We start from the raw sequence: 15605 nt of genomic DNA, 5'->3' as shown, positions 1-15605 counted from the left end.
TGACCCGAGAATTGAGTACACTGCTAAGCTCGATAAAGCCAGGATGAATAAGATAGTAAGGTTAACATTGGTTACAGGGTGAGGCATAGGTATAGGGGCTCAAAGAGTTAGTGCTAGGGTAAGGGCTAATACGGGAGCAGTAAGGAATAAGAGGGGGGAGGCTGTCGAGGGTCGTACAGGTTCTTTGATGAAGAGTTTTACCCCGTCGGCGATGGGTTGCAGGAGGCCGTAGGGTCCTACAATGTTTGGGCCTTTGCGGAATTGTATGTACCCCAAGACTTTGCGTTCAATAAGGGTTAGAAAGGCAACTGCTAATAGAACGGGGACAATATAGGCTAAGGGGTTGATAATATAGATGATTAAGTAGTTGATCATAGTTAAGGAGGGGATTTGAACCCCTGTTGAAAGAGCTTAGAGCTTTAGCAATGGCCTTACTCTGCCACCTTAACGTACTGAGTTCTCCAGGTGATGGCTGCCTCCTCTTGCTTGATTTTAGTTGGTTTCATTAAGTAGGGGTAAGGCGTGTTTTAAATAGGGGCCTTTTCTTCTCGGTCCTTTCGTACTAGAGTAGACTGCTGCATAGATAGAAACTGACCTGGATTACTCCGGTCTGAACTCAGATCACGTAGGACTTTAATCGTTGAACAAACGAACCCTTAACAGCGGCTACACCGTTAGGATGTCCTGATCCAACATCGAGGTCGTAAACCCCCTTGTCGATAGGGACTCTTAAAGGGGATTGCGCTGTTATCCCTAGGGTAACTCGGTCCGTTGATCGGCTTTGCCGGATCATAGGTCAAAGATTTTGTTACATAGAACAGTGGTTCGTAGTTTTAAGGTTTCACCTCTATCTTTACGGGGGTTTCTTTTTTCCCCGCGGTCGCCCCAACCAAAAATAGTTAAGTAATTACCTTATTGTTTACTCCGGTATTAGCGGGGTTTAAACAAAGGATTGCTTAAGTATTTAAAGCTCCATAGGGTCTTCTCGTCTTATGGTTTTAGCCCCGCTTCTGCACGGGGGGATCAATTTCACTGATAAAAGGAAGGAGACAGTCAAGCCCTCGTCTTGCCATTCATACAGGTCTTCATTTAAAAGACAAGTGATTACGCTACCTTCGCACGGTCAAAATACCGCGGCCGTTAAACACAGGGTCACAGGGCAGGCAGGACCTCTTATTCTTAGTTTGCAAGAGGCGATGTTTTTGGTAAACAGGCGAGGCTTCTTATTTTTGCCGAGTTCCTTCTTCCTCTTTATATCTTTCTTTGGTAGCACTCCAGTGTAGGGTTAACGGGGGTTTATTGTAGGGGTTTCTTGGTTTGTTGTTTACAGTGCCCTCTGGAATTGGGTCCGTTGTTTTTCGGTGAGGGGTTCGTTCCGAATTATACTTGTGCTTAGAGAGAGGCTGGCTCTCTTGTTACTCATATTAACATAATCTCTTCCTTGGAGGAGGGGCGGCTTGATATGTTTAGCGGGGTTAGTTTAATTATCCTAATCTAAGGGGGTCTATAGATGCTTGAGCTTTAACGCTTTCTTTATAGGTGGCTGCTTTTAGGCCCACTAGGGTATAGCCCTTTAGTTTTATGATCTTTACCCTGCTTAAAAAGTTGTGTCTTATTTCAAAAGGGCTGTACCCCTCTTGAATGAGTCTAATTATTTTGCTGTTCTTACTGTGTTTTACTAAGTTGATGCGCGGTAAATTAATTAGGGGGAACTAAAATTCGTTTCTCAGGCAACCAGCTATAACTAAGTTCGATAAGTCTTTCACTTCTACTCGGAGTTCGTCCCAGTCTTTTGCCACAGACAAGGGTTGGCTCTTACGGCTGACCCGGAGTAGCTCACTTAGTTTCGGGAGGGCAAACTTAAGTTCTCTTTGCTTGCTTAATTCTTGTTAAATCATGATGCAAAAGGTACGAGGATCAATCTCTGCTTTTTATTTCTTATTGAGTTTTTCATTTCTCTTTCATCCTTCCCTTACGGTACTTTTGTTATAGCTCCTTATTTTCTTTTCTGTCTCCCATACTAAGTTGGAAAAATGGTTTGTTTAGAGGGGGGATAAAGGGGGGTCTTTGGGGTTATAAATATAGTTATTTTGGTTTTAGAAAAGTGGGGCTAGTTTTACGGTTCAGGGTAGTCCAATTTGCATGGGCGACTTCTCGGTGTAAGTGAGATGCTTTACTAATTTAGCTATACTCTGTGTTCCAAGTGCACCTTCCGGTACACTTACCATGTTACGACTTGCCTCCCCTTTGTTTATTTATTGTTTTATTTAACTTAGTTTTGTATTGGGGGAGAGTGACGGGCGGTGTGTGCGCGCCTCAGGGCCAGTTTCAGTTGGACTCTCTAGTTCCATCTTACTGCTAAATCCTCCTTTGGAGTGTTGTTTCAATCAATCTTCCGTATTCGGTGTTAAGCGAATGTAGCCCATTACTTCCCCCTTTATACACTACACCTCGACCTGACGTTTTAGGTTGTACCAATCTTGCTCACTAGACATCCTTCAAAGGGTGAGCTGACGACGGCGGTATATAGGCGGGGATGGCAAAAAGGGGTGAGGTTAAGCGGGGGGTATCAGTTATAGAACAGGCTCCTCTAGGTGGGTCTAAGGCACCGCCAAGTCCTTTGGGTTTTAAGCTTACGCTAGTAGTTCCCAGGCGGATAATTAATAAGTGGTGAATCAATGTTTACGGCTATGCATAATGGGGTATCTAATCCCAGTTTGTTCCTTAGCTTTCGTGGGTTCAGGTATTTAAAGCCACTTTCGTACTAGGTCTTCCTTCCCTCGGGCGCGTATAAGAGCTGGGAGGGTGTTTAGCTTTAAAAAAAAGGGGGGGGGTCTTAACCACTCTTTATGCCGGGTCCTGTCGGCTCGGGCCTCTCGTATAACCGCGGTGGCTGGCACGAGTTTTACCGGCCCTCTTAACTTTAACTAAGTCAAGTTTTCACTTATGGCTTAATGTTTATCACTGCTGAAATCCCTTAAGGGGGTGGCTGAGCAAGGTGTCATGGGCTATCGAAGTGTGCCTGATACCGGCTCCGCGGTCTCACAAGAGATCGGCGGGCATTCTCACGGGGGCGCGGATACTTGCATGTGTAAGTATAGTTATAGGAGACAGAAAAGTTAGGACCAAACCTTTATGCCTTTGGAGATTTCTAGGGCCCATTTTGACATCTTCAGTGTCATGCTTTAGAGTTAAGCTACAAATGCAATACTATAATATTTTTGATTTGTGTAGTTTTTGATTTTTTATTTTGTGAATACTAAAATATGGAAAAAAAAATCATTTTGCATAATATTTTATTAAATGTGTTTGTTTCCAAATAACCGGGTAACCCTATTTTTAGGGTAACTTACGCCTTGATGTGCCTGTTTCCGGGGGGTTTGCAGGAGTATTAGTCATCCCAGGAGTAAGGGGGGTAAGGGGGGTTTGACCCTCAAAAACTATGGGAAAGGGGTGATCTTAGAAAATCTTCGTTTGAATAAAACGGGATACTGTACCTTATGCTCTAGGAATAGATCAATGCGATTCATGTGGAATGTCTTTCCAACTTTACATACGATATACGTAGACAAGAAAAATGTACACCCTTGTCAGCTAATACCGTGCGCACTCTGAAATGCAAGGTGAAAGGAAAAAAAAAAAGGAGACCCCAGGCCCCCGTGGAGAGAACGCCCGGCTAGGTGGGTAACGAGTCAATTGTGGTACACCATTAGCGGATGTAAGCGTCGATGAAAGTGTGAGTATTAATCAATTCATGGACCTGAAGTAGGAGGAGATGCCAGGAATAACTCACCCCCCGGGTAACCACCCTTCGATCAGTGTTCCTGACCATCAAGAACCGTTGGCCTTAAGGAATGGACTTGTTGGTAGGCTCTTACTACATTAAAATTGTGTATTTGTCTATTAGTTGGGTCCTGGTATAACTTAACCTATGAGGTTTGAGTTAGGTCTTAAATTTCGCCTGGTCTGAATATTCGTTAACTCTACTTATTGATGTGTTTTTAATCTACCTTAGTAATTATGTTGTGTTCTGTGCTTAATATAAGATTGTGGTGATAATACATGTTAGTCCTAAATAACCACACATAATTTATTAAAAGCATAATATGCATATACCATATATGCACTGCAGAAGATAGTTTAGTGCAAGAACTGCGGCTTTGGGGGCCGGCGGCGGGAGTTTGAGTCTCCCTCTTCTGAGCAGGAGGGAGGATTTTAACCTCCGGCCTCCGGTTTACAAGACCGGCGCTCTATACTGAGCTACTAGTGCAGGCTCATTTTAACATTTTGTTCTCTGTTCATCCGGCTGACGGGATAAGGACCAGGAAGATTGTAAAATAAATAATGGAAGCTGCTTGTCCGATGAGAATATAGGGGGGTTCTACTGGCATACCTCCAATTCATGTAAGAATTAGTATGTCGGCAATCAAGGTCCAAAAGATAAATTGACCCAGAGGGCGGAATATCAGGCCTCGTTGTTTTGATGTGTGGAGGATCGGGACAACGACCAGGACTAGGATAGATGAGAGCAGGGCTAGTACTCCCCCTAATTTGTTAGGGATTGACCGTAGAATGGCGTAAGCGAATAAAAAGTACCACTCTGGTTTGATGTGGGGAGGGGTGACCAGGGGGTTAGCGGGGGTGAAGTTATCAGGGTCCCCCAAAAGGTTTGGTGCGAATAGGGCTAGGAGTGTTAAAGCGATTAGTAGTGCAGCGAAGCCCAGGAGATCTTTATAAGAGAAGTAGGGGTGGAATGAGACTTTATCTGCGTCCGAGTTGAGGCCAGCGGGGTTGTTAGAGCCTGTTTCGTGTAAGAATAGGAGGTGCACAACTGTGGCTGCTGCTACAATAAAAGGTAGCAGAAAGTGGAAAGCGAAGAAGCGTGTTAATGTGGCGTTGTCCACTGAGAAGCCTCCCCACAACCATTGAACTAGGTCGTTGCCGATGTAGGGTGCTGCTGACATAAGGTTAGTGATGACCGTAGCGCCTCAAAATGATATTTGTCCTCATGGTAGGACGTAGCCCACAAATGCGGTGGCCATGACCAGAATGAGTAGGATGACCCCCACATTCCAAGTTTCTTTAAATAAGAAGGAGCCGTAGTAAAGTCCTCGGGCGATGTGAAGGTAGATACAGATGAAAAAGAAAGATGCTCCGTTTGCGTGTATATTACGGATTAGTCACCCGTAGTTTACGTCGCGGCAGATGTGGGCTACTGATGAGAAGGCTGTAGCGATGTCAGAAGTGTAATGTATGGCTAAAAACAAGCCTGTTAAGATTTGTGTGCCTAAACATAAGCCTAGTAATGACCCGAAATTTCATCAAATTGAGATATTAGAGGGGGCTGGTAAATCAACTAAGGCGTTGTTAGCGATTTTTAGTAAGGGGTGAGTTTTGCGAAGGTTTGCCATTAATGTTGCTAGAGTAGGTTTATATGGGGGGACGGGGTTTATATCATTACCACTGGCTCGAATTTTAACAAGAGTTGTTATGCTATCGCACATTGTTTTTGTTTATTCAGTTCTTGGGCGAAAAAAAGGGGGGCATAGTTAATATTACCCCCCCCCCTCCCCCCCCCCCCCCCCCCCCCCCCCCCCCCCCCCCCCCCCCCCCCCCCCCGACACTCTTCCCCCCCCCTTTTTCCTTGCTAGAGTCTATATGAGTAAAAAAAGGGGGGGGGTCAGTTTAGGTATTGTTAGCGATTTTTAGTGCAGGGTGAGTCCTGCTAAGGTTTGTCATTAATGTTCTTATAGTTGAGTTACAACGGTGGTTTTTCATATCATTGGTCTTGGTTAAAATCCTAGTAAGAATTATGATTTATTTTATGCTGTTTTTGCTTATTGGGTTGGTTGTGGGGGTTATTGCTGTGGCATCAAACCCGTCCCCTTATTTTGCTGCGTTGGGGTTAGTTATTGTGTCAGGGGTAGGCTGTGGAATGATGATTAGTCATGGGGGGCCGTTTCTATCCTTAATCTTATTCTTAATTTATTTAGGTGGCATGCTTGTAGTTTTTGCATACTCAGCAGCCTTGGCTGCCGAGCCGTACCCTGAGAGCTGGGTTAGTGAGTCGGTTGTTTTTTATTCGTGCGGCTACTCTTTAGGGGTGGTTTTCGTGATAGGTTTATTTGCTGATAAGTGGTCTAAATATTCTTGAGTTCCCTCAGATGAGTTATACGAATTTTCTGTTTTTCGGGGGGATATGTTGGGGGTGGGTGTAATGTATGGCCCCGGAGGGGCTATACTTATTATTGGGGCGTGGGTATTACTTTTAACTTTGTTTGTGGTGTTGGAGCTGACTCGCGGGCTTGGTCGAGGGGCTTTACGTGTTGTTTAGACAAGGGTTGAAGAGGCTAATATAAGGGTTAAGACATAAAGGCCTAAAAAGGTTTTAATAGCGCCTTTTTGGGCGTTACTTGAAGTGGTGATTAGGGGGTTGTTTATTGTGGCGACGGCTTTTGGCCCAATTTTTTCTATCCAGCTAAGATCAATGTTTTGTGATGCGATTTGTTGGCCGGCTGAGAGGGGCGTAACAGTTGAGAGGCGGTGAGTAATGGATGGGAAAAAGCCTAGCATAGTGGAGAAGGTGAAGGGGGCGATTTTAGGGGTGTAGGTTAATTGTTTAGTGGTGATTAAGGCTAGTTCTAGTGCTGTAAGAAGGCCCACAATGGTGACTGTTAGGGCGGCGAGTTTTAATAAAATGGGTATGGTTATAACTGGGGATTTTAAGGGGGTTATGTTTGATGCGATAATAAGCCCTGCTACGATACTTCCTCAGGCTAGACGTTTAATAGGGTTTATTAGTTTTGTTGAGTTTTCATTAATGGGCGAAAGTGCGTTGAAGCGTGGGTGACCCATAACTACGAAGAAGACGACCCGAAGGCTGTAGACTGCTGTGAATGAAGTGGCGATAATTGTAAGTGTTAGGGCTCAGGCGTTTAGGTAGGAGGTGTTCATAGCCTCAATAATAGCGTCTTTGGAGAAGAACCCGGCTAAAAAAGGAGTGCCTGTTAGTGCGAGGCTGCCTAGAGTTACTGAAGATGATGTAAACGGGGCTAGGTGGTGTAGTCCGCCTATTTTGCGGATATCTTGTTCGTCGTTTAAACTATGGATAATTGAGCCAGAGCATAAGAACAATATTGCTTTGAAAAAAGCATGTGTGCAGATATGAAGGAAGGCTAATTGGGGCTGGTTAAGCCCGATTGTTACTATTATTAGGCCTAGTTGACTGGAGGTTGAGAAAGCAATGATTTTTTTGATATCATTTTGTGTTAAGGCACAGATTGCTGTAAATAGGGTGGTTAAGGCTCCTAGACATAGGCAGGTTGTTAGGGCCAATTGGTTATTCTCCATTATGGGGCTGATTCGGATTAGCAAGAAAATTCCTGCAACAACTATGGTGCTTGAGTGGAGTAATGCGGAGACAGGGGTTGGTCCTTCTATAGCTGACGGAAGTCATGGGTGAAGTCCGAATTGTGCTGATTTTCCGGTTGCTGCTACGATTAAACCGATGAGGGGAACGGTTATGTCTTTATCTTTAGCTAGGGTAAACATTTGTTGTATTTCCCAGGAGTTAAGATTGAAGGCAATTCATGCCATGGCTAGGATTAGCCCGACGTCTCCAACCCGGTTGTACAGGACTGCTTGTAAAGCTGCATTATTTGCGTCGGCCCGGCCGAATCACCACCCGATCAAGAGGAAAGACATAATGCCGACCCCCTCCCAGCCGATAAACAGCTGAAATATATTGTTAGCTGTCACTAGGATTACTATTGCGATTAGGAATATCAGCAAGTATTTGAAAAATCGGGGTATTTGGGGGTCTGAGTGCATATATCAGGAGGCGAACTCTAGAATAGACCACGTAACATAGAGTGCGACAGGGGTAAAGATAATGGAGTAAAGGTCAAATTTAAAGCTTAGGTTTAGGTCGAATGTTGAGATGTTCATTCAAGAGAATGTGGTAAGAATAGTTTCTACCCCGTCGTTTAGAAAAATAAATAATGGGAGGAGGCTTACGATGAATGCTAGTTTTACAGCAGCCTTTACGTCCGTTAAAGGTCAAGAGGCGTGTAATGTTTTAGGGGTTAATGAAGTTATTACGGGGGTGATTAGCAGGGCAAAAATAATTAGTAAGGCTGAAGTTGTAGCCAAAGTGTTAAGGTGCATAGCTTCTGCTTGGATTTGCACCAAGGGTTTTTGGTTTCTAAGACCAACGGATGAGCTGTTATCCTTCAGGAGCGTTGAAAGGGCCCTGGAATTGAACCAAGGAGGCGAAAGTTAGCAGTTTTACGTTGTAGTCTGACCCCTCTCGGCGGGTAAAGAGATTTTAACTCTTGTCTTTAGAATCACAATCTGACGTTTTTAGTTAAACTATACCTGCAGAATGTTCAAGCTCAGATAATCTCTGGTTTAAAAATAATCATTAATAAGGGTAGAAGATGAAGTGCTATTACTAAGTGTTCTCGGGTATGTGAAGGTTGAAGTTGGGCTAGATGGTGGGTTAGTGGGCCTCGTTGAGTTGTAATATACAGATACAAGGAATATGCCGCGGTCATTAAAACTCCTGTTGCTGTGAGTGTGATGGTTAAGGGGGATCAGTTGTAGAGTGATGAGATGATGATTAGTTCCCCTATGAGATTGGGTAGGGGAGGCAGAGCTAAATTAGCCAAAGTGGTAATGAACCACCAGGTTGCTATTAATGGCAGTGCGACTTGTAATCCTCGGGCGAGAATCATAGTTCGGCTGTGGGTTCGTTCATAGTTTATATTAGCTAGGCAGAAGAGAGCGGAAGAGGTTAAGCCGTGGGCAATTATAAGAACAGTGGCCCCTGTTAGTCCTCAAGGCGTTTGGATTAGAATTGCTGCTGTTACAAGTCCTATGTGGCTTACTGAGGAGTAAGCGATGAGAGACTTTAAGTCTGTTTGTCGTAAGCAGATGGAGCTTGTTATTACAACGCCCCATAAGGCAAGAATAAGAAATGGGTAGCTTAGTTGTTTTGTTAAAGGTTCCAGCACAGCTAGAAGGCGGATTATCCCGTATCCCCCTAGCTTTAGAAGTACTGCGGCTAAGACCATTGAGCCGGCGATTGGTGCTTCTACGTGGGCTTTGGGAAGTCACAGGTGTAATCCGTACAGAGGCATTTTTACCAGGAATGCGGTTAGGCAGGCAGCTCACCAGATTTTGCTTGCGTAGGAGGTTGTTATTAATTGGTCTGAGTGTTGTAAAATAATGACGGATAAAGTTCCTACCTTATTTTGTAGGACAAGGAGAGCTACTAGTAGAGGCAGAGACCCTGCGAGAGTGTAAAAAAGGAAGTAAATTCCTGCGTTTAGTCGCTCAGCTTGATTACCCCAGCGGGTGATAATAAGAAGCGTGGGGATTAAGGTAGCTTCAAACATAACATAGAACATAATTAACTCTGTGGCACTAAAAGCTGCGATTAGAAAGATTTGCAGTGAGATAAGAAGGGTGATGTACAATCGTTGTTGGTTTGGTGTGGACAAGGTTAAGTGGTTTTGGCTAGCCAAGAGTATGAGGGGTAGTAACCAGCATGAAAGAATTAATAAGGGGGTCGATAAGGGGTCTGTGCCTAAGGAGGTGTTAAGTGAGGACCATCCAGTTTCTGCTGTTCACATAATTCAGTGAAGGCTTGCGAAAGCAATTATAAGGCTATTAGTAAGGGTTAAAGGTCACACTCATTTTGGTTTAGTTAACCATACTGCAGGGGTGAGCATAATCGTTGGTAGTAGGATTTTTAGCATTGTAATATGTTAAGTGATTGTATGCGATCAGATCCGTGGGTTCGGGATGTGGCTACTAGGAGGGCTAATCCGGTGCTTGCTTCACATGCTGAAAAAGCCAGTAAGATTATGGGGGAGGGGCAGAAATTAATTGACCCAAACTCCAGAGCTCATAAAGAAAGGGTGATGTACAGAGATAGTATCATTCCCTCTAAACAGAGTAGAGCTGAGAGAAGGTGTGAGCGGTGGAGTGCAAGCCCTATAAGTCCTAGGATAAAAGCGGAGGAAGAAGCAAAATGAACGGGGGTCATAAAGAGGTTGTGGGGTTTAACCACAGGTTTTTGAGCCGAAATCAAATGTTTTCTTTAAACTAACGTCTTATTCAGCTCATTCTAGGCCCCCTTGTGTTCATTCGTACACAAGGCCCAGGGTTAAAAGGATCAGAACTGCAGTAGCTCAGTAGAAAGTCTGTAACGGGGATATTATTTGAAGCCCCCAAGGGAGGGGGAGGAGAAGGGCGATTTCTAAGTCGAACAAGAGGAATAGGATTGCGATTAAAAAGAATCGGAGTGAAAAGGGCAGTCGGGCTGACCCTAACGGATCAAACCCGCATTCGTAAGGGGAAAGTTTGTCTGAGTCAGGGGTTATTTGAGGGAGTCAAAAAGAGACTAAGGCTAGGATGGTGGAGAGTAAGCCTGTAATTAAGAGAATTGTAAGGATTAGGTTCATTATCTTTTCTTGGGGTCTAACCAAGACCGGGTGATTGGAAGTCACTGATACTGTTTAATACTAAAAAGATTAAGATCCTCATCAATAGATAGATACATATAAGAACAATCACACTACGTCCACAAAATGTCAGTATCAAGCTGCGGCTTCAAAGCCGAAGTGGTGCTCAGATGTGAAATGGAATTGGACTTGACGGATGAGGCAAATGGCGAGGAATGTTGAGCCGATGATTACATGTAGGCCGTGGAATCCTGTGGCTACGAAGAATGTTGAGCCGTACACGCCGTCTGCAATCGTGAAAGGGGCTTCGTAGTATTCTAGGGCTTGGAGTAGTGTGAAGTAAAAGCCCAGGAGAATGGTTAAAGTTAAGGATTGATTAGCTTGTTTTCGTTGACCTTCTATAATACTATGGTGGGCTCAGGTAACAGTTACTCCCGAGGCTAGAAGAACGGCTGTGTTTAGTAGTGGGACCTCAAATGGATCTAAGGTTAGAATACCTGAGGGGGGTCAACAACCCCCAAGTTCAGGGGTGGGAGCGAGGCTTGAGTGGTAGAAAGCTCAGAAGAAGCCTAGGAAGAAGAATACTTCAGAGGTGATAAACAGGATTATGCCGTAACGTAGGCCTTTTTGTACTGGAGGGGTGTGATGGCCTTGAAAAGTTCCCTCCCGGATAATATCTCGCCACCATTGAAGTATGGTAAGGAGAAGAATTAGGAGGCCTAAGGATATAAGGACTGTAGAGTTAAAATGGAATCAGATTGCAAGACCTGATGTTATTAGGAGGGCTCCGATTGCGCCTGTTAAAGGCCATGGGCTGGGGTCTACTATGTGGTATGCGTGTGCTTGGTGGGTCATTAAACGTTTTCTTGTAAGTAGAGGCTTAGTAGTAGGACAAACACATATGCCTGGATTATAGCAACTGCTACTTCAAGCAAGGTCAAAAGGAAAAGAACAGTGTAAGTTAAGATTGCTACTACGGGTATTAAGGGTAACACTACGAAGCCTGCGGTGGCGATTAGTTGAATTAAAAGGTGTCCGGCAGTTAGGTTAGCGGTAAGTCGGACTCCGAGGGCTAGAGGTCGAATAAGTAAACTGATAGTTTCAATGATAATTAGTACCGGGATCAGAAGAATGGGGGACCCTTCAGGAAGAAGATGGCCTAATGAGTGGGTTGGTTGGTTACGCATTCCAATAATTACCGTTGCTATTCACAGGGGAACAGCAAGGCCTATATTTAATGATAGTTGTGTAGTAGGGGTAAAGGTGTATGGGAGCAGTCCTAGCATATTAATTGTAACTAGTAAGATTATTAAAGATGAGAATATTAAAGCCCATTTATGCCCTCCAGGGTTGATGGGTAGAAGGAGTTGTTGGGTAAAGCGGTTAATGAACCAGCCTTGAAGGGTGGTCAGACGATTGTTGAGTCAACGGGAGGGGGCGGAAGGATAAAGGGTCCAGGGGAGGATTTGAGCAAGTACAATTAAGGGTGTCCCCAAAAAGACAGGGCTGAGGAATTGGTCGAAAAAGCTTACTGCCATCGTCAGGTCCAAGGAGTTGTTTTAGAGGCCTCGTTATTTATTGGGTTAGGCTCATTAGGGAACAAGTGTGATATAATTTTAGGGGGAATTACAGCTGAAAAAACTAATCAAGAAAAGATAAGGATTATAAGTCAAGGACCGGGGTTTAGTTGAGGCATATCGCTAGGGGTGGTTGGGGGCCACCAGTCTTTAGCTTAAAAGGCTAATGCTAGTCCCTATTTAGCTTCTTAGCGAGGCGTCTTCAAGTATAAGAGAGGATCAGTTTTCAAAATATTGGAGGGGGACAGCCTCTACTACGATGGGCATGAAACTATGGTTGGCACCGCAGATTTCTGAACACTGTCCGTAAAACACTCCTGGTCGGGAGGTGATAAATGCTGTTTGGTTTAGTCGTCCTGGTACGGCGTCCATTTTTACACCTAAAGAGGGCACTGCTCAAGAGTGAAGTACGTCTTCTGCGGTTACTAGGACTCGGATGGGGGATTCAACAGGGATTACTATACGATGGTCTGCTTCCAGTAGCCGGAATTGTCCGGGGGAGAGGTCTCGGGTAGGTACTATGTATGAATCAAAGCTTAAGTTTTCATAATCTGTGTATTCGTAACTTCAGTACCATTGGTGGCCGACCGCTTTAATTGTCAGGTGTGGGTCGTTAATCTCATCTATTAAGTAAAGAATGCGTAAGGAGGGTAATGCGATTAAGATAAGGATGACTGCTGGAAGGACTGTTCAAATAATTTCAATTTCTTGGGAGTCTAGTAGAAATTTGTTTGTTAACTTTGTGGTGATTATAGCAACAATAATGTAAAGTACGAGGGTGCTGATAAGAAAGACAATTATTAAGGCGTGGTCGTGGAAATGGAGTAATTCTTCTATAACAGGTGAGGCTGCGTCTTGAAAACCTAGTTGAGAGGGGTGGGCCATAAATAAGATGTGCGAGGGTTTAACTCACAATTTTGTCTTGACAAGGCAATGTAATGTTTTACTAACATCTCATTAAGAAAGTGGCAGAGTGGTTATGCGGGCGGCTTGAAACTGCCACATGGGGGTTCGACTCCCTCCTTTCTGGTTTATTTGAGTGAACTTTGACATAAGCAGGCTCTTCAAATGTGTGGTAAGGTGGTGGGCAGCCGTTTGATCATTCTACATTAATAGAGGCTAGTTCTACTGAGAGGATTTCTCGTTTAGTTGCAAATGCTTCTCAAAGGATGAACAGGAACATAATAACTGCAATTAGTGAGATAAGGGAACCGATTGACGAGACTGTGTTCCACAGGGTGTAGGCATCAGGGTAGTCGGAGTATCGACGAGGTATTCCTGCAAGCCCTAAGAAGTGTTGAGGAAAGAAAGTGAGATTTACACCTGCGAATATTACTACGAAGTGGATTTTGGTTCATGTACTATGTAAAGTATAGCCAGAGAATAGCGGGAATCAGTGCACAAACCCTGCTATGATAGCAAATACAGCTCCTATTGACAAGACATAGTGGAAGTGGGCTACGACATAATAGGTGTCATGAAGAACAATGTCAAGCGAAGAATTAGCTAGTACAATGCCTGTTAAACCCCCGACTGTAAAAAGGAAAATAAACCCTAGGGCTCATAAGAGAGGGGTTTCTCATTTAATAGCGCCCCCGTGCAGAGTGGCCAGTCAGCTGAACACTTTTACACCAGTGGGGATCGCGATAATTATTGTTGCGGAGGTGAAATAAGCGCGGGTGTCAACATCCATTCCCACTGTGAACATATGGTGGGCCCACACGATAAATCCTAGTAGGCCAATAGCTATTATTGCTCATACTATGCCCATGTAGCCGAAAGGTTCTTTTTTACCTGCGTAGTATGCGACGATGTGGGAGATCATCCCAAAGCCTGGTAAGATTAGGATGTACACTTCAGGGTGCCCGAAGAACCAGAACAGGTGTTGATAAAGGATCGGGTCTCCTCCTCCAGCAGGGTCGAAGAAAGTTGTGTTTAAGTTACGGTCGGTGAGGAGTATAGTGATACCGGCTGCTAGGACAGGTAGTGATAAGAGAAGTAAAACTGCTGTGATTAGTACAGCTCAGACGAAGAGGGGTGTTTGGTATTGTGAGGTTGAAGGGGGTTTTATGTTAATAATTGTGGTGATAAAATTAATAGCGCCTAAGATAGATGAAACACCGGCCAGGTGCAGGGAAAAAATTGTTAGGTCTACGGAGGCTCCCGCATGAGCCAGATTGCTTGATAAAGGGGGGTAAACGGTTCACCCCGTGCCAGCACCTGCTTCTACGCCAGATGAGGCTAAAAGCAGGAGGAATGAGGGGGGTAGAAGTCAGAAGCTTATGTTGTTCATACGGGGGAAAGCCATATCAGGCGCCCCAATCATTAAAGGAATAAGTCAGTTGCCAAAGCCCCCGATTATAATTGGTATTACTATAAAAAAGATTATTACGAACGCATGAGCTGTGACGATCACATTGTAAATCTGATCATCCCCTAATAGTGCCCCGGGTTGACTTAGTTCCGCGCGGATGAGAAGGCTTAGTGCAGTGCCCACCATTCCGGCTCAGGCACCAAAAATTAAATAAAGGGTGCCGATATCTTTATGGTTTGTTGAGAAGAATCATCGAGTGATTGCCACAGGTAAGATGGCCGAGCAGGCGGTGGATTGTAATCCCATGCACAGGGGTTTGAGCCCCCTTCTTACCAGGCCCCAAAGTGTTCTGCACGTAAGATTGCAAATCTTAAAGAGCGAAATAACTTTCGCTGGGGTCTCCTCCCCCGCCTTCTAAGCCTTGAAAAGGCGGGGGAGGGGTAGAAGGATGCTCGCTGGTTTGGGCGTTTAGCTGTTAACTAAAACTTTGTAGGATCGAGGCCTTCCCTTCTAGTAAGGCTTTAGCTTAATTAAAGTATCTGTTTTGCATACAGGAGATGTGAGTTAATTTCTCGCAAGTCTTACAGAGTCTAAGGGTCTTTCACCCCTGCTTAGGGCTTTGAAGGCCCTTGGTCTAGTTAAACCTAAGTCTCTTAGTTTAGTCACGTTAGGATGGTTGGGAGGAGGGGGAGTATCAACAGGGAGAGTGATATTGCTATGGTTGAAGTAAATGGTATGCGAACCTTAATTTTTGGTCATTTTGATATAGCTATGATATTATTGGGGTGCATGGTGAGTGAGACGGAGTGAGCAACACGTAGGTAGAAGAAAAGACTTAAAAGAGCAGAGAGGGCTATTAGTGTTGCCATGGGGATTAGCTGTTGTTTAGTGAGTTCTTGTAGAATTAATCATTTAGGACCAAACCCTGTCATGGGGGGCAGCCCTGCCAAAGATAGTATAATTAAAGGAGTAAGTGCAGTTAATGCGGGGGACTTTGTCCACGAGATTGTTAATATAATAATAGATGTGGAGTTATTAACTTTGAAGAGTTCAAAGGCAGAAATGGTTATAAAGATGTAAGTGATCAGGGCAAATAGTGCTAGGGTTTGGGAGTATTGGAGAATAAGGGTGATTCAGCCTAAGTGTGCGATGGAGGAGTATGCAAGAATTTTGCGTAGTTGGGTTTGGTTTAGACCCCCTCACCCTCCCACTAGAGTTGATAAGACAGCCAGCCCTGTTAAGACT

At 44.4% G+C, this 15605-nt stretch overlaps 1 protein-coding gene and 1 non-coding gene across 2 annotated transcripts; one reads left to right on the top strand and one right to left on the bottom strand.

The window, feature by feature from the left end:
- Positions 1–2192: 2192 nt before the first annotated feature.
- On the bottom strand, positions 2193–3136 carry LOC144070431 (18S ribosomal RNA). Its single transcript, XR_013299287.1, has one exon. It is a non-coding gene; the product is annotated as an 18S ribosomal RNA (ribosomal RNA).
- A 2480-nt stretch (positions 3137–5616) lies between these two features.
- LOC144070421 (NADH-ubiquinone oxidoreductase chain 6-like) lies at positions 5617–14628 on the top strand. The gene is given in 1 exon segment (XM_077594944.1): positions 5617–14628. A coding segment is annotated over 1 exon segment (522 nt). The 5' UTR covers positions 5617–5812; the 3' UTR covers positions 6335–14628.
- Positions 14629–15605: the final 977 nt, after the last annotated feature.

Source organism: Stigmatopora argus, unplaced genomic scaffold (assembly GCF_051989625.1).
Source record: "Stigmatopora argus isolate UIUO_Sarg unplaced genomic scaffold, RoL_Sarg_1.0 HiC_scaffold_72, whole genome shotgun sequence".
Lineage (NCBI taxonomy): Eukaryota > Metazoa > Chordata > Actinopteri > Syngnathiformes > Syngnathidae > Stigmatopora > Stigmatopora argus.
This window is presented reverse-complemented; position numbering and strand designations above follow the sequence as displayed.